This window comes from Staurois parvus, unplaced genomic scaffold (genome assembly GCF_062004578.1).
Source record: "Staurois parvus isolate SC_StPar_1 unplaced genomic scaffold, SC_StPar_1.0 ptg000015l, whole genome shotgun sequence".
In the NCBI taxonomy this organism is placed as follows: domain Eukaryota; kingdom Metazoa; phylum Chordata; class Amphibia; order Anura; family Ranidae; genus Staurois; species Staurois parvus.
The window spans coordinates 3524104-3543582 of record NW_028317811.1 but is presented as its reverse complement, the minus strand read 5'-3'; the positions used below and the strand labels follow the sequence as shown (position 1 = coordinate 3543582).

The window sequence follows — 19479 nt, the reverse complement described above, 5'->3', positions numbered from 1 at the left end:
TGGGGTGCCAGAAGTCAAGCTGCTTTAGAAGAAACAAGTCTGATACTCTCCTGGCTGTAAACACACATTCATCTTTAACCATTAGCCGCCCGGCCTATAGCCGTTTGGCGGCGACAAAAATGCATCAGCTTTTCGGGTGCACGCCATTTGGCGTGCTCCCGCACATGCGCAGTTCGCACGGTTGCAGAGCGATCTGTAACCGGCCGTGTACCTCGGACACGGCCGATGACAGATCTGAGTACCGGCCCCCGTTGCTGGTACCATGTGATCTGCTGTAACCAATCACAGCAGGTCACATGACCGTTGTATACAATGGATGGCTTCATTCATGCCATCCATTGTATACTAGTGCCTAGCTGTAAATGGTCACATGCACATGTCATGTAATTAGCTGTGGCCAAATCACAGCTAAGCACAAAAAAAAAAAAAAACCTAAATGAATCGATTTCATTCAGGTAAATGCTTGCTTATAGCAAAGTAATTCTTTGCTATAAGCAAATTGTGTATAAAAAAAAAAAAATACTGATCACTTCCCCAAAGTAGTACAATGTTACTATGGTAACATTGTACTACTTTGGTCATAGTAAGATATGAAAAAAAAATCTTAAAAAAAATAAAAAAAATGTAATAAAAAATTAAAAAATAATAAAAAAAATATATTTTGTTTTTTTCCTACTGTCACCAGTCAGTGTCCCCGTTCACCGCCATGCCAGTTATATGATGACGCTGTACTGCACTGGTGACAGTATGTAAAAAAAAAATAGTGAAAATTATTTTTTTCATTTTTTCATTTTCCAAAAAATTATGACAAAAAAATACAACTTAAAAAAACTTGCCATTCCTCTTATGAAGTACGTCCGACTGTCTACTCTGCAAAAAGGGGTCATTTGGGGGATATCTGTACTGTTCTGACATTCTTGGACCTCAAGAAATTAGATTGGCCGTCAGTACTTCAGGATTGACCAATATTCAGATCTATACCATAGTTTGTGAACTCTATAACTTTCCTACAAACTAAATAATACATCCTAATTTGGGTTATTTTCCCCAAAGACATGTAGCAGAATACATCTTGGCCTAAATTTATGAAGAACAATTATTTATTTGTAAACTTTTATAACAGAAACAAAGAAAACGTGTTTTGTTTTTCAAAATTTTTGGTCTTTTTTTGTTAATGTAGCAAAAAATAAAAACCCCAGCGGTGATTAAATACCACCAAAAGAAAGCTCTAGTTGTGTGAAGAAAATGATAAAATTTTAGTTTGGATACAATGTTGTATGACCGCACAATTGTCATTCAAAGTGTGAGAGCGCTGAAACGTGAAAAATGGCCTGGGCAGGAAGGTGTAAAATTGCCCGGTATTGAAGTGGTTAAAACATTCCCATTTGCCTTTTTTTTTTTTTTTTTGCAAATATTGGTCCCATTGAGTGTTGTGCAGAAAGTATTATTGAAGTTAGCTTTTTTGGATGTGCCTCTTTTTCCTGGCATTGTGAATACATCAGGATCATTATTACCCAAGTCTTGTGTTTGACATTTTTAAAGCAGGGCATTTTTCCTCAATGGGGCTTCCACCATCTGTTCCTTGAAACTGTACTGGAATAAGTTTAAGAAATGACAAACCTTTGTTAAGTGTGCAGTCCTATTTGCCCCATCAATATTAGGAAAATTAAAATTGCCCGTAATAAGATTGCCCTGCTTCCAAGCGCTCCAGTTTGTGAAAAAAGCCGTGACTCTTCCTCATCCTTTATGCTAGGGGCCTATAACGTTCTCCCTAAACTAATTTACTATTTGTTGAATTCTTCTAGAGCTCCAGCCATAATGACTGTGCACAATCCCAGTTCCTATTAGTGATATCATCTCTCAAATTTAGTTTCAGATCACTCTTCGAGTAATGTACATGCATATCCGTAACAACAAAGAATAATTCCCAGCTCAATTTACCAGCCAGCCTGTGACAAACCAAATTGTCCTAACAGTTCATGTTAAAAAACGGATTTAGTTTGCACCCATTTGAAAAATACATGCGTAAGCTGCAGAGGCCACTTAACAGCACCCCAGTATTATCTGCAGTCGTAACTATGAATTTTGAGAGCCTCCATAATAGGAGCACATATATAATATGCAGATCCCTTGCTCTCCATATGTCATTCTTTTCTGATTCTTCCCCCACAGATCCCAGCTTAAAAACTTCTATAGCCTTCTAGCCAGTTTCTCCCCAGCAGACCTATATTCTCCCCAATTAGATGCTGTCTTTCCCCATAGTAGAGCCAGAAACTGACCAAAAAGGCAGGCACAGTTCTCCAGAAACTGATAAACCTTTTTCTTACATCAGGTATTAAGCTATTTTTTCAACTCCGTAAGCTCCCACTGCCCCTCTGCTGGTGTGGTTTATGGCGCAAGTAGAATTTCTTAAAATATTGCTTTAGAGGTCCTTTTTTGTAATTTGATACCCAAGTCTCTGAAATCTTTTTTCGATGCTCCATCTTCTTCTAATTTTGTCATTTGTGCCAATCTGTACCACGATAGCTGGTTCTTCTCCAGCCCCACCCAACAATCTCTCAACCTGGTTCACACTGCGGAAACTGCAAACTGCTTGAAAGTGCAGTCATTGTGACAGATTACCCTGCCTACCCTTCTAATAACCAAGTTCCCTTCACCAGTATTTGCCTCTCTTTGCCTAATTCCCTGTTCCCATCCTAAGTTGAGCAGTCATTCTGCTGTATACTGGCGGAGGTAGCAATGCTACTCCTCGACAGATACTCAGAATACATTATTAATCCCAAAGGGAAATTATTAAAGTGTTACTAAACCCATGACCCTGCATTCAGTATATCCAGTCTTCCACAGTACACAGAACATGGAAATTAAATTATTTTAGTAAATATAAATGACTAAATACCTTTTCTCATCAGCAGTATATAGCAGTTTTGTGACTTCTGCCAGTGACCAGCCAAGCACTGGTTAATCTTGTAGAAGTTTTCTTTCTCCTCTGACTGTCCTATGAGCCTGCATATCTCCTGACCCTCTTGACAGCGTTGATTGGCCCTGTGCCGATCACATGCACCCTCTAACAATACACACCAAGCAGAGCATGTGCAGACTTGCTGCTTTAACTATGGCAGATGGATTTAGGACAGCAAAAGAAGGCCAGAATCATCAAGCACCTGACGGGCAATACTACTTAACCTGAACACACGATCAGTCGCTGGAGGGACTCGCTGGCATTTTCCCCTCCATAGCTCTCTTGCTTTTTGACATTTTCTTTATTTTCTTTCTTTCTTCTCTACCTCGGCTCTCCTACCTGCTTTGACCTCCCTAATTTTAATTTTCTCCCGATTGAGGGGACAGACAATAGATTTGAAGAACCACATTGTTTATCTTTTTTTTTTTTTTTGCTTTTAGAGTGTTTGGGGACTCCCGGTTGGGCCCATCCACCCAGTTGCTTACAGTTCATTCAGTATGTATTTGACAAAAATTCGGAAACTCATTTTTGTTTGCATGTTTTATTGGAATGTAGCACATACCTGTGGTCCTATACAGCTTATAAGGTCTGTTACTCAGTGCTCATTCCGGTACTTTTGCATTCCCTTTTTTTTTTGTTTTTTTTGTGCTTTGGCTTTGTCAAATCCTTTAAAAAAGTATTGAAAAAGTAGAAGGGGAGGATCAGAGAAGTCAGGATCAAACAGCCTTTTTACACAATGCAGAGGATTAACCCCTTAGGTTCCACAGTGATTATAACAAGCATGCTTTATTGCATGTACAAACTGATTTTACTGGTGTAGGTTTAGTATCACTTTAAGGTACAGTTACATGCAACAAAAATAACAAAAAATCACAACAAATGGAAACAAGACACAATAGCAACAATATAATTACTAGAAAGAGTAAATTAATATACAGTATACAATAGCCATGAATTAAAATTAAACAAAATTTGCACTATACTTTAATATAATATACCATCCTATTAAAACAACTACTTGGAATAATAACACTGATTGAAAAATTACAAACCACCACTTTCTCTAAACATTATTAAACATAATTAACTAATACTAACATAACATAAAATTTTGGATCATAAACCACAGTAAATACTTACAGAGAAGAATGGTCTAATTTGATGGCCACAGGCAAAAATGATTTACTGTTGTGCTCTGTGTTGATTTATTTTTGTAATATTCTATCACTTAAGGTACGTCTCAGATTGACCAGCATATTGTGGATTGGTTGGTAGAAATTGTCTAAGATTGAACATACCTTTTGTACCATTGATAAAAAAGGTAATAGCTGTGGGGATGAGTTGATGGAGGAAATAAAAGGCAGTTTACTAGCTAGAAGCAGGATAGGCTTCTTTAACCACTTGCCTACCAGGCAGTTATACCCCCTTCCTTACCAGGCCAATTTTCAGCTTTCAGCACTGTCCTAATTTGAATGACAGTTGCGTGGTCATGCAACATTGTACCCATATGAAATTTTTATCATTTGTTTTCTCACAAATAGAGCTTTCTTTTGGTGGTATTTACTCCCCGCGGGGTGTTTTTTACTTTTTGCGCTATAAACAAAGAGCAAAAAAATTGAAAAAAAAGTTTTTTTTTTGTTTCTATTATAAAATTCTGCACAGGTAATTCTTCTCCTTCACTGATGTGCATTGATGAGGCTACACTGATGGGCACTGATAGGCAGCAATGATGGGCACTGATAGGCAGCACTGAAGGGCACTGATAGGCAGCACTAATGAGGTGGCACGGATAGGCGGCACTGATAGGTGGAACTGATAGTCGGCACTGATGATGGGTACTGATAGTCGGCACTGCTAGGCACTGACTCGCAGCATTGCTGGGCACAGGTGGGTGGCACTGATGGGCACAGGTGGGTGGCACTGCTGGGCACAGGTGGGTGGAACTGCTGGGCCCAGGTGGGTGGAACTGCTGGGTACCGATCATCAGGGCACTGATCATCAGTGCCTTGATGATCGGTGCCGATCCCTCCCCTGACAACTGCCGGTTCTCGGCAGTACTTTCCACACGATCTGACAGCGTGAGGAAAGTGCAGCCGAGAACCAGCAATTGCATTTCCCTGTGATCAGCGTGTCATTGGACATGGCTGATCACGTGATAAAAAGCCGCTGTGATTGGCCTTTTACCTTATCACGTGATCAGCTGTGTCCGTAGGTCATTTGGCTATTTGCGGTTGGCAACTGGTTAAAGAGAGAGGTTTTCAGGGATCGTCTAAAGGTGGATAGATTAGGAGATAAATGGACAGATTGTGGTAGGGAGTTCCATAGGATGGGAGAAGTCATGGAGGCGAACATGGGAGGAGGTGACACGGGAACTAGACAGCAGAAGGTCTTGGGAGGATCGAAGAGAGCTGCTTGGTTGATATTTTGAGACCAGGTTGGTGATGTAGCTGAGGGAAGAGTTGTGGATGGCTTTGTAAGTTGTTGTTAGTATTTAGAATTTTATTTGTTGGGTAAGTTGAAGCCAGTGGAGGGATTGGCAGAGAAGCGTAGCAGACACTGAAGGTGTATGAGCCTGGCAGTAGCATTCATGATGGACTGGAGGGGATATAGCCTATGGTAAGGTAAGCCAATGAAGAGGGAGTTGCAGTAGTCGAGGCGAGAGATAATCAGGGAGTGAATGTGGAGCTTTGTGGTATCATTGGTTAAAAAGGGGCGTATTCTGGAGATGTTGCAGAGGTTGATGGAGCATGATTTGGACAGGGATTGGATGTGGGCCTGAGGATAGTTCAGAATCCAGGGTTACCCCTGCAACGCTGGCATGTGGGGATGGGTTGATAGTTGTGCTATTGATCCTGACCAAGAAATCAGGGGAAGAGGCACATGGGGAGGAAATATTATGAGCTCAGTTTGGATAGATTGAGTTTTAGGAAATTGTGTGACATCCAGTCTGATATGTCTGTTAGTAAATTGGTGATAAGTGAGGAAACTAATGGGGTGAGCTGAGGAGTAGACAAATAGATTTGTGTGTCATCAGCATAGAAATGGTATTGGAAACCATGGGAAGCTATCTGCTGACACAAGGAAGAAGTGTAGATCGAGAATAGGAGAGGTCCAAGGACAGAACCTTGGGGGACCCCGCCGGTAAGAGGAGTAGGAGAGGAGGAAGTAGAGTTGTAAGTGACACTGAAGGTGCGATGAGATAAGTAAGATTCGAACCAAAGGAGTACAGTCACGGAGGCCAAGTAAATAGAGTTTTTTGTGGAGGGGGTGGTCAACTGTGTCAAAAGCAGCGGAGTAAGAGTACGGAATAGTGACCATTGGTTTTAGCTGTTAAGTCGTTTGTGAGTTTTAGGAGAGTAGTTTCTGTGGAGTGTTGTGGGCGAAATCCAGACAGAAGGGTATCCAAAAGGTTATTCTCAATGAGGTGACAGTGCAGCTGATTGTAGACTAGACATTCAAGGAGTTTGGAGGCAAAAGGGAGTAAGGAGATGGGTCTTAGGTTTCCAAGATTGGTGGAGTCCAGTGAGGCCTTTTTAAGTATGGGGGTCCAACTCCTCATTTACCCCTTTGGGGCTAGTGTGTGAAGAGTAAATATCCAAAAAGTCTCCCTATGGCATAATTTTGGAACCTCTCTCCAAGGGACCCACCTTTGGGTATAGTTTGTACTACCCAAACTTTGAGGCCTTCTGTGGACATACTATGTTTAATGTAAAGTGTTTAGGCGCACTGTGGTCAATGTCTCCCTCTTTTTTTAGTCTCCATTGTTCACCAAGTTCCAATAATGCAATGTATGGGAGACCACCTAGGCAAGTGACGCAATATATTACAAATTCAGGAGCAGTTGTAAGTTATAGACCTTACCTTTCTCGCCAGAGAAAGATCTTTACCTGTTTTGGATAAATTGACACATCGAACATTTTTCTTTTTTACACTGATACATTTCTATCAGGATACAGAAGGAATTTTAGAGTGTTACTTATTGTTTTTTTGGTAATGTCAATTCTTCTCTTGCTAAGTGCTAATTTATTTCCTATACTCAGTGCCTTTTACTACACAAATTTAGGTTTATCAGGTCTCTTCTCAAAATGTTCCAGTGTTTGTTTGTTTTTTATAATATTCTCCATGCTACGATATTTTGTATAAAACCGAAGCTGTGGGACAAATTTAACCTCTGAATGATTGACATGTTTGTTTTTAGTGGTAGAAGATGGGTTGACAAACAATCCCAACAGGCTTTCTCCAAATCCTGTCTCTTGTACCCATTGTCTATGAATTTGTTAATCAAAAATTTTCTCTGGACTATGTAGGTCCTCATCTATCCTAAACTATTTAAAACTGACCTGGTATGTTGCGCTCCCAATTTGGATAGTGCCAACTGTTTGCCTGAAGGTATGAATTTCCAGCAGACCATATGAAATGATTTCTTAAAATTATTTTATAATCTACATGACCTATATGTAGGTCTAGAAATACCAGTGTCGTAGCATCACATACATAAGTGAATGAGATACCAATAGAATTGCTATTACAATGATGAATGAATGATTCTAGGGCTGAAAAGGGACTGTCTCAAATGACAATAATGTTGTTGATGTATTGTCTGAAAAAATACTATACTAGAAGCAAAAGGATTGTGATTCCACAAATTGGATTGCTCCCAAAGGTTCATTGTTAAATTTGCGTAGCTGGACACAAAATCGTTTACATCACTGTCCTGCAAACTTGAAGGTAAAATTCATTACCAAATGTGACGTTCAAAGGTTTGGTGATTAGTTTTTCCTCTCAATAGGGGCCCCCACCGGTTACACGTGAGCGATAGCTACGATATATATTGGGAAATGTATGCACAAACACCGCAGTACGTTGCAAACACTTCAACTTTATTGCGGAAACATCAGCGTATATATAAATCTGTAGTCTCTAGGCAGAATATTAATGACCAACTTTTAATATCAGCCAATCAAATCCATGCATTTTATCTTTAATACTGCATCTTAGTTGTCATCAAACTTTGCAGAACTATCTGCAAACTATTGTCTGGCCAGATGGTTGTGGTCAGACTAACTCATGATTTTGGCGCTACGCCCAGACTACGGTTACTGTCTTACCGAAAGTTACTTCCTCAAAAACTTGCAAGCACAGTTATTTTCCTGTAAAGCATACATACACACTTTTCTCTTAATGTGTACAAAAGTTATATATTTTTTAAGCAAACATCTTGTATCACAAAATGGAGTTGATTATGTTATATTATCCTTTCAGACTTAATTACATTCTAAGCGAAAACGGGTACTATCTAGAACAGGGGTTCTCAACCCTCTGAAGAACAAGGGCCACTTAAGTGATTTGGTAACTGGTCATGGGCCAAAATGAACTGAAATGGTTCAGAATTTAGATTTTTTTTTTTATTTTGAATAGCATTGTGAAATTGCTATTAATTTAATTTTTCCTCCTGCAGCCGCAGAATGACAATGGGAGGGAGAGGAAGAGACGCTGGATTTCAGCAGGTGCAGGAGGAAAATGGAGAGGATCAGTTCCTGCATATGCCGCCCCTGCTACCCCTCCTGTCAAATGTCAGTGTATGTGATGTTTAATACACTGACCTTCTTTTCTTCTTCCAGCTTCTGCTGGCATTGTTCTCCAAACTGCTAGAAAAGTCCCAGGTGAAGTGCAGTTGGTATGACTCCGCCTGGGACAAGATCCAGCTCCACAGAGGAAGCTTCGACTTATGTAGCTCCTGCTCTCTCTCCGTGACCACTGCTTCTTTCGCTGCTGGCGCAAGCTCGATGTACTCTAACGCTCTGGGATGACAGATCAGCAAGCCCAGTTTGCGATCAATGGGTTGCCGACCCTGATCATGTGCTTCCCTGATTTGAGGTCGAGGGCCACATCAGATGGCTCTGAGGGCCACATGTTGACCATCTCTGATATAGAATAAATTCGGCCTGGGTGTGATGCAACCATGAATTGGTAGCTAAAAAATATTCTAATGCTCTTAATCCAATTATATGAGGAATGGAGGTGTATAATGCATTTACACCCAAATACCAGATGTATCTAATGTCCCAAGTGTAATGTTTCAAAGTCTCTGACAAGTGCAGGGAATCTCTAAAATAAGATAGTAAAAACTGTACACATGGTTGTAAAAATTGATCTGTGTACTGGAAAAGCCCATTGGTGAGGCTCTCCATGGAAGCTGTTTGACCTCCCCTTTGGCTTATTTGAGTACTTGTGGACTTCAGGAATGTGATAAAAAATAATATAATAAAAAATATTAATCTCTATACAGAAAAGAAAATTCTTCCTTTTTGAGAACTCAATCAATCATAGCTTTATCCACAAGGGGTTTCAACTCTGTGTTCCTCTAATTGATCCTTAGGCAATTTTAGATTTGTTGCGTTATCAGACAGGAGGCTTCATGCCTCTGCAATATTTACAGATTTATCTTGAAGGACAATGCTTCCTCCTTTGTCCTACTCTATGATAAAATCTACATTTGTTTTCAAGGCCTTTAAAGCTTCATTTTCCTTCTTACTCAGATTGTATGTCTTTTATTGAACAGATGTATCTGCAGTTTCACAGTGTTAATTTTTAATAAGTAATTTCCCCACTCTTTACATGGACTGATAGCAAGTGTTCATTTGTGTTCTTGGCTTAGTTGGTTTGTTTAATTGCCTATAATCCGGGGGTTAAGAATGTCCAGCCTATGTCCTGTACTGTAAGATATGAAGCTTATAGTCAAGTCATAATTCCTTTAAATTGTACCAACAATAAAATAAGTTAAAGGGGATCTTCACCCATCCAGATAAGTTTTCTCCTCTCCATCCTGCCCCCACTCCACTGCACAACTCTCAGCCTTTTTTCCTTTTATCTACCTTATTTTCTGAAAACATTTTGTCGTCCCCCCCCCCCCCCCCTTCGTCATTCGTCTAGGTGATTGACATCAGTGCCCGTTGGGATATGTGACATGCATATTCAAGGAGGCACCAGGAGTATCATACTTGTTCTATTCACCAAAGCAGGAGGGACAGGCCTAACAGCACTTTATCTGGAGATGCACCTGGGCCTACCAATGACATCTCAGAAGAAGATGGTGGTGGCTGTGGGACCCAATTGCCAGCTACAGAGAAGGAGATCTCAGCTGTGCAATATTGGATCCACTGGGTGAGTATGCTTCCTGTGCAGATCACCACATCAGGTATTCAGGGGGAAAAAAAATATTAGTGTTGTGTAAAGTTCCTCTTTAATATGTTTATCTCCAGATAAACACCATAAAGAATTATGTTAGTAATACGCCGAAATATAACACATAAAGCAGTGAAGGGAAAAAAGGCAACTGGCTGATTACTAAATAAATGAAAGAAATGTAGAACTTTTGAAAATCTCTAAGAAGACCAGAATAAAGTGGTAGAGTGCATTTGTTTGATCAGTTGTCTTGTGTGTCTTGTTAAAGTGGAAGTAAAGGCAAAACCTACCTAACTCTAACCTACTTTCATCCACATTCTAAGCCTAATATATCTAGCCCTGTAAAGCAAAAATCACTATACTTCCATATTCTGCAGCCGCTCCGGTCCTGTCTTGCGCTGAGCTGCCAGTAGCGGCTTCAGTGTGTAGGAGAGGCAGCCAAGAATAGAAGCCCCATAGTAACGCTATGTTTGAAATCACTTCCTTGACAGCTGAGGCTGTCTCTTGTACACACAGAGCGCCACTGGAGACCAGATCGGAGCAGCTGCAGAACATAGATATCGAGGGCTAAATTAATTAGGTTTAGAATGTGGCTGAGAGTAGGTTTGGACTTAGGTTTTGCCTTTACTTCCAATTTAAAGCCCTGTTTTGTGTAACAGTCACACATTCACCAATCCTTTTTCTGTTTCAGATAAATGGGCAATCTCAACAGATAAAAACAGATAAAGAAGGTCGGATGAATATGGGACTACTTGCATTTTCTGCACCAAAGTAAGCTATATGGTTTGAAGTGAAAATAAAAGAATAACACTTTTGTTTTTGAATGATCATTTGACATATATTCTCATATTCATGCATTCTCTCACTTGCACACACACACACCACATACGCTTATCGAGAACTTTATTGGGTACACCTGCTCATTCATGCAATTATCTAAGCAGCCAATTATATGGCAGCCGACCAGTGTATAAAGTCATGCAGATACAGGTCAGGAGCTACAATTAATGTTCTCATTGCACATTGAAATGGGGGAAAAATGTGATTAGTTGTTTTTACTGTGGCATGATCGTTGGTGCCAGAAGGGCTGGTTTAAGACTTTTTATAACTGCTGATCTGGAGCAGTTTCTGCAGTCTCAGAGTTCACTCAGAATGGGCGAAAAACAAAAACCATGCAGTAAGCAGACCTACAGAAATAAACTCCTTGATGATGAGAATGGCCAGACTGGTTTGAGCTGACAAACTATGGTGTCTGTTGTCAGCTCTTTGTAACTGTAGTGAATGAGAGAGCATCTTAAGCTGACCATACACTATGTGAATTTCGGCCACCTCCCACCCAACATCCTTTGACTGAAAAATCGGAGGAGTCAGGCAGAAAATTGTCAGTCAAACAGTGGCTGCATTGGATTGGCAGAGCCAGCTGTTACAATAGCCAGAGAGAGAGAGAGATTCGTCAATCCACGCTGCATAACCAGCTTTAGAATGCACATTACGTTGAACCTTGAGTTGCTCAGGCAACTACAGCAAAAGACCAAAACAGGTTCCAATTGGCAGTTGAATTGGCACATGATTATTTCTTGAATTGAAGGATTAATGCTGACCGTTTGCTTCCCTCTGTGGCCACAATTTAGTATACTACATTGTTACTAATAAAGTGCTTTGTATGTATAATAAATATATATATCACACCCACAGCATATCTTACTTTTTCTTGTACAAAGAATAATGTCCACACATGATGTCTTTTACCTTGGGGCTATAGTACTGCCTATGGGAGAATTGGACGGTGACAGACAGAAAAACTGAAGGTCATGTTTTTGCTAGTGTCCTAAGGATGGTAGATATGTTTTATTCAGATTTGATATGTTCTATTTGTTTAGAAGTTTTTTCCTGCTGTGAATAGCTTCTAGTGGGTTGAGGCCAGATACTGAAATCCTGGTAATCTCTCTATTGCGCCAATCAGGGCAAACATTTCAGTTAATTAACCACTTGCCGCTATAGCTGAAAGACAGCTGCAGCACAGTCGTCTAGTTCTGGGAGGGTGTCCATAGATATCCTCTCAGAACCCCACCCCATGGATGACCCCGAGGCACACATCGGGCATGCTCTGTGGATCCTGCGGGGCTCCTTTGGCCACAGCTGATCGCAGATCGAGGTAAAGGGCCAATCACAGCAGCCCTTTAATATATGATATCACAGCTGGACACTTGTAAACAGACTTGCTGGTTATCGGTGGTCCTTTCCTGTGTCAGTGTGAGGACTGGAAAGCCAATTACGGCAAGACTGTCACTGCACGGTTTACATTGAATATCAGTGCCCTGATTATCAGTGAAAGCCTATAAGTGCCATCAGTGCAACCTCATCAGAGCACATCGGTGAAGAAGAAAAATTACAAAAACTAAGAAAAACTTTTTATTTTTAATTTTTGGTATTTTTTAGTTTGTTTAGCAAAAATTAAAAACCCTGTGATGATTAAAGTGGAGCTCCACCCTAAAGGGGAACATCTGCTTTATGGCCTTGTTTCCCTCTCCCTGTTAGGGTTTGGCACCTCTATGTAGCGGATTGGGGGGTGGGGGGAGTGGTTGGTCCGGGTATCAGATTTTAAATTGGAAATTTTTGATCTGAAGAGGAAGTGGTCTTCCTTCCCCATAGGCCTAAGGGACATGTGACAAGTCCTACTTCCGCATGCCGCTAGAAACAATTCCAAGTCCTGTATGATAAAAATGAACTTATCACATCTTTATTGGGCAAACAGTTAACAGATAAAATATCAGGTGAGGTAAGCATAGAAGGAAATCATAGTTTTTGTGACAAGAATACAGTAATATTGATCATACAATATGTAGAGTGTATCCATTTTTCCCAACATGTTTCAGGTATCACATTACATCAGGGACATACTGTAAGTTAGGATAAGCATCAAATGAAGACCGCTACAACAGTTACAATATTGCCATGCAAAAAAGAAATCACTTTGAGTATCAAAAAAAACACTTACAGACTCAGTGAGAGATATGTAGCCTGTTGCCTAAAAACAACAACTCAGATAGCGTGGTCCCATGATGATATGGTCCCAGTAGGGCAAGGGACAGAAGTGCATGCCGAGATCCCAGGGGCAGCAACATATCTGAATAATATACAGTATGTTCTATATTCAGGATCATGAGCCCAAAAAATAATACAATAAAAATAAACTTAACTTAAAAGGTCCCTGGACAGACCAGTTTGTTTGACACGAAAGATCAGGCTCTCACTGGCCACCTGGATTAGGGTTCTGTCTCTGGAATCTGTGAAGTCCTTCCATTTTGTCTTCCAGAATATCCTCACAATGTATGTTTGTTGGTTTTAGGGACTTGGTCATTGGAGGAGTCTCAGCTCCTGATTTAATATCCTGTTAATTTGGGTGATTTGACTGTCTCTACAGCATTGGACCATTCTATTTGAAGGTCATCTGATCTGGGTTTTAGTCAAACATTGGCACAGAGGTGGCATGCATCAACTATCAGGGAGGAACCACAATTCTCCCTGCACTAACTAGGATAGATGGAATTGTGGGCAGAACTTTACATTTCAGCCTTGTCTGCTGTGTACATTTCAGGCATTGACAGAATGCCATACTTAGTCGGACCCGGTGGAGTAGTCTTAAGACTGGAGGTGTTTTAGAACCTGTATTGCAGGTGGTGGACACTGGATGTGGATCTCCTGGCCTCCAGGTTCAACAAAAAATTATATACCATAAAATCAATGGATGATGAAAAAAGTTGAAATTCGTGGCTTCTTTTTCACTGGTACTTCAGCATGGTTATTGAAGCCCAGAATTCAATATACATCTTTAAAACTGTGATTCCTAGAGTGCTAAAAGCTTGGAAGGCTTATTTCCTGCAAAGTCTATCATCGAACATGAAGGGCATGCTTCACTTAGTGTAAGCCTCAGGGTTTTCTCTTTAGGAGGTTTGACATTAGACGAATCCTCCCCTCCCTGCAGCTGGGTCTGGACTGGTGTTTTACTCTCAGCACTCTCAAGGGCCATGTTTTTGTTCTCTATCTTGTTTTCAAAGACTGTTGGCCTCTGTTGAATTGTTTGCTCCCTGTTGCTGAGACCCAGGACTTCCTTATTGCATAAGGTAATCTCTTATTTTTGCCTTAACCAGGACATAATTTTTTCCTTTCGCTGTCAGATTTTAGTCTACCTAAAGGAAATCTCCCTCCATTGTCCGGCTGTGATAATCTATCTCTCAGCTACTGCTTCTGTCTAAAGAATGATTCTGATTTGCTATCCCAGATACCTGGACTGTATACTGGCTTTTTGATCCACCATCTCTATGTGGCTCAGGCAGACTATTATCAAATTAAAAATAAGTAAGTGATATAGTGCTGCTAAATAATAGCTACAAAAAATAAGAGTGGCATGTCTGAATAAAATGTCCATAATGAGTCCATATATGTAAAATCAATCAATCAATTTGTAATAAAGATTCTCCCATAATTCATGTGTTTTCTTCTTGTGCTGATATCCCAAACACCATCAAGTAAAATAGTGCACATAACATATTGTTCCACCTCAGTGCTCACAGAACTCTCACCTCAGAGCACATGGAAATGCACTTTATGATATCAAATAGACAAAAGGATTCTTCACTTTTTCAATCCACATCCATGTGGTAGTAATCAAACACCTTTGAGCTTTCAATAGATTGTCAAACCAGAGCCAGGGATCGGTCCCTTTAAGGATGATGGAGGTCACACATTTCTATCCTTATAAGGGAACAAAGGACACATGGTGCAGTATGTACTAATATAAAAATTTATTAAGAAGCAGTAATACACTCACATGAAGTAAATTAATAAAATTCAATAAAATCTTCAGATGCAGGCCTCACTTGTAAACTGTACTCACTTTTCATGTCTGCCCAGAGCCAAGCCCCTTACACGTTACATCACGCAACTTCATCAGAGGGATTTTTTTTTTAAATACTTAAAAAAAAACTTAAAGGGCCCTCGTTACTACGTGATTTTGTGCAAATTCTAACACATACAGTTAGGTCCATATATATATTTGGACACAGGCACAATTTTAGATTTTTCAGGTATTTACCAAAACATATTCAAGCTATAGTTATATAATGGATATGGGCTGAAAGGTGCACACTCTCAGGTTCAGTTTGAGGGTATGTACATCCAAATTGGAGGAAGGGTTTAGGAATTACAGCTCTTAAGAGTAGCCATCCCCATTTTTCAAGGGACCAAAAGTAATTGGACAATTGAATATAATCATAAATAAAATTTTAATTTTTAATATTTTGTTGATAATCCTTTACTGGCAATGACTGCCTGAAGTCTGGAACCCATGTACATTACCAAAGACTGAGTTTCCTCCTTTCTGATGCTTTGACAGGCTCTACCTGCAGCTGTATTCAGTTCTTTGTGGGTCTTTCTTCCTTTAGTTTTGCCTTCAGCAAGTGAAATGCATGCTCAATTGGGCTGAGATCAGGTGATTGACTCGGCCGTTGCAGAATATTCCACTTCTTTTCATTCAAAATCTCTTGGGTTGCTTTTGCAGTGTGTTTTGGATCGTTGTCCGTCTTTACTGTGAAGTGCCCTCCAATCAGCTTTGTTGTCTGGGCTGACAGTATATCTCCAAACACTGTAAAATTAATTCTGCTTTTGTCTTCTTCTGTCACATCATCAATAAACACCAATGACCCAGAGCCACTGAAAGCCAAGCATACCCATGCCATCACACTGCCTCCACCATGTTTTGCTGATGACGATGTGTGCCTTGGATCATAAGCTGTTCCAAGCCTTCTCCACACTTTTTTCTTCCTGTCATTCTTGTACAGATTCACCTTCGTTTCATCTGTCCAAAGAATACTTTTACAGAACTGGTCTGGCTTTTTTAGATGTTTTTTGGCAAAGTTTTTAATCTGGCGTTTCTATTCTTCAGGCTTGTGAATGGTTGCACCTTGTGGTGAACCCTCTGTATTTGCTCTTGTGAAGTTTTCTCTTGATTGTAGACTTTGACAATGATACGCCCACCTCCTGGAGAGTGTCCTTCACTTGTCAGGATGTTGTGAATGTTTTTTTCTTTACCATAGAGGATCCTGCGATCATCCACCACTGTTGTCTTCTGTGGACGTCCATGCCTTTTTATGTTGCTGAGCTCACCAGTGCGTTGTTCTTTCCTCAGAATGTACCAAACTGTTGATTTGGCCATTCCCAAAGTTGCTGCTATCTCTCTGATGGATTGGTTTAGTTTTTGAAGCCTTACAATGGCCTGTTTCACTTGCATGGATAGCTGCCTTGAAAGTATGTTGTAGGTTCACAGCAATATGGACCTAATTGTACATAGGACCCACACCCATGTATAAACCGCAATCTTACCACACGTAAGAAATTGCACGAACATCAGAGTGAAAGCAATAATTCTAGCACCAGACCTGTTAAACTCCAAACTGGTAACCTGTAAAAAGGCTTTTAAAGCATCGCCTATGGATAATTTAATGTACTGTAGTTTGTTCCCATTCCACAGGCATGCACAATTTTAAACCATTGCCTGTTTGGTATCTATTTACTCGGTGCAACTTCATCTTTTATTTCATCACAAAATTGGGTATTACATTTGTGTAAACAAAAATTCACCAACCTGTAGTTTTTCCTGAATATTTTCATTTGATAAGTATCATGTTACATTTTTTTTTTAAAAACTGTAACAACCACCGTTTTATGTTCTAGGTCCTTTGCTTTCTGAAAATTTATAATGTTTAGGGGTCCATTGAATCTGGTTCTGTCTGCGCTTCACAAACCGCTGTTTGAACCCATCACAGATATTTCTCCCTTTGCTCTCTCTTTCTCCTCTCACCCAGCAAGGTGGCATTCCTTGTAATCAATCAATTCAATACTCTGCGCTATAAGTCTGTTACCAAGTTCAGCTGCCCCCACCGTACTTGTATCCCATGAATAGGATACAACCAAGGTAAGAAAAGACCGTATGGTGCAATACTTCAATGCAGCAACTCTTCTAAACAATAATACAGTATAAATTCCCTTCATTGACACCATACTCATGAACTGTACTACAACACACCTCCCTCAATCGCATCCTTAAAGTAGAGTTCAAGCTGTTTTTGTGTTAATTAAAAGTCGGCAGCTACAAAACCTGTAGTTTCTGACTTTTAATAAACACACACTTACCTGTCCCGGGGTCCAGCGATGTACTCGCCCGTGCAGTCCCTTCTCTCCTTCTGTCCTCCACAGCACCGGCATCTCTGCTGTGGGCACCAGGCTGTGACCGCCTGCGGCATCACAGTCTGGTGCCCACTGCACATGTGCGAATCGTGCCGCACCTCCTGATTGGTCCGGCAGTCTCCTGGGACCTGTGAAAGTTCCCAGGAGACTGTGGGAGCAAGGAGGGGGCCAAACCTCTAGGTCACTTCGCCACGGCGAACTGAGCCGGAAGTGTGAGCGGGTACCTGTCAAAACCATGTACCCGCTCACCCCAAAGGTTGCCAAATATGGTAGTGGGGGGGGAGAGGCAAATAAGCGGATCTCCGTTTTAACTAAAGTGCATGTATCTGTTAAGTGCTTAAATCAATAGCATGTAATATTTCAAATAAAACAATAACTGTGCAATATAGAGCATAAATATTGTAAAAGATATAGTGCAAACAATATTGTAAATTCTGTGCAAAAGTCAGCAACACAAGTCTCTGTGTGAGGTACATACAACCCCTGCCAAAAAGTATGGAATCACCACTCTTGGAAAATGTTCATTCAATTGTTTAATTGTGTAGAAAAAAAACTAATCACAGACATGCCTCAAAACTATTTTTATTTAAAATTCCAACCTTCTGGCTTTAAGAAACACTTAAAAAAAATAAAACAGAAAGAAACAGTTGCAACTGTTTTTGCAGATCAAGCAGAGGAAAAAAAACATGAAATCACTCAATTCTGAGGAAAATATTATGGAATCATGAAAAAACACTATAGTACACCACTAGTACTTTGTTGCAGCACCTCTGGCTTTTATACAGCTTGAATTCTCTGAGGCTTGGATTTAACTATCAATAAAGTATGCTTTATCAATCCGGCTCCAACTTTCTCATTGCAGTTGCCAGATCAGTTTTGCAGGTTGGATCCTTGTCATGGACCATTTTCTTTATTTTTCACCATAAATTTTCAATTGAATTGAGGTCCTTACTATTTGCAGGCAATGCCATTGACATTATAAAGTGGATATAAAAAGTCTTCACATTCCTGTTAAAATGTCAGATTTCTGTGATGTAAAAAAATGATAAAAAAGATAAATCATTTCAGAACTTTTTCCACCTTTTAATGTTACCTATAAACTGTAAAACTCAGTTGAACAACAAACTGAAATCTTTTAGGTGGAGGGAAGTAAAAATAATTAAAAAAAATAATAATATGGTTGCATAAGGGTGCACACCCTCTTATAACTGGGGATGTAGCTGTGTTCAGTATTAAGCAATCACGTCCAATATCATGTAAAATAGGAGTCCGAACACACCTGCCATCATTTAAAGTGCCTCAGATTAACCCCAAATAAACTTCAGCTGTTCTAGTAGGTCTTTCCTGACATTTTCTTAGTCGCATCCTACAGCAAAAGCCATGGTCCGTAGAGAGCTTCCAAAGCATAAGAGGGATCTCATTGTTAAAAGGTATCAGTCAAGAGAAGGGTACAATAGAATTTCCAACGCATTAGATATACCATGGAACACAGTGAAGACAGTCATCAAGTGAAGAAAAAATGATTTAACTTTCTCATTTTTTTACATGACAGAAACCTGACATTTTAACGGGGGGGTGTAGACTTTTTATATCCACTATATGTCTTTCTAGAAGAAAAGTTTTCAGGACTTGATGTCCTGTGGCAAGATGCATCCTGAAAAATGTCATCATCACCAAACATTCTTTCAATAGATGGAATCAGAAAAGTGTCCAAAATTTTAATATAAGCTTGTGCATTTATTGAAGATTTAATAAATGTCATCTCCCCTGTACCTTTACCTGATATGCAAGCCCATATCATCAATGATGGTGGAAATTTAAATGTTTTCTTAAGGCAGTCGTCTTTAAACATTTCATTGAAATGGCACCAAACAAAAGTTCCAGCATCTTCACCCAGCCCAATGCAGATTCGTGATTCATTACTTAATATCACTTTCATCTAGTCATCCACAGCCCATGATTGCTTTTCTTTAGCCCATGGTAATCTTGTTTTTTTCTGTTTAGGTATTAATGATGGTTTTTGTTTGGCTTTTCTGTAAGTAAATCCCATTTCCTTTTGGCGATGTCTTACAGTTTGGTCACAGACT

The 19479-nt window shown here is 39.9% G+C and overlaps 1 protein-coding gene across 1 annotated transcript in view; it reads left to right on the top strand.

Moving 5' to 3' along the window:
• The window catches only part of SMCHD1 (structural maintenance of chromosomes flexible hinge domain containing 1), a 408526-nt gene that overhangs the window by 184208 nt on the left and 204839 nt on the right, over positions 1 to 19479 (top strand). Inside the window, exon 31 of the mRNA XM_089678219.1 lies at positions 10839 to 10918. Coding sequence (XP_089534345.1) covers positions 10839 to 10918 — 80 coding nt within the window. The remainder of the gene's footprint in view (positions 1 to 10838; positions 10919 to 19479) is intronic.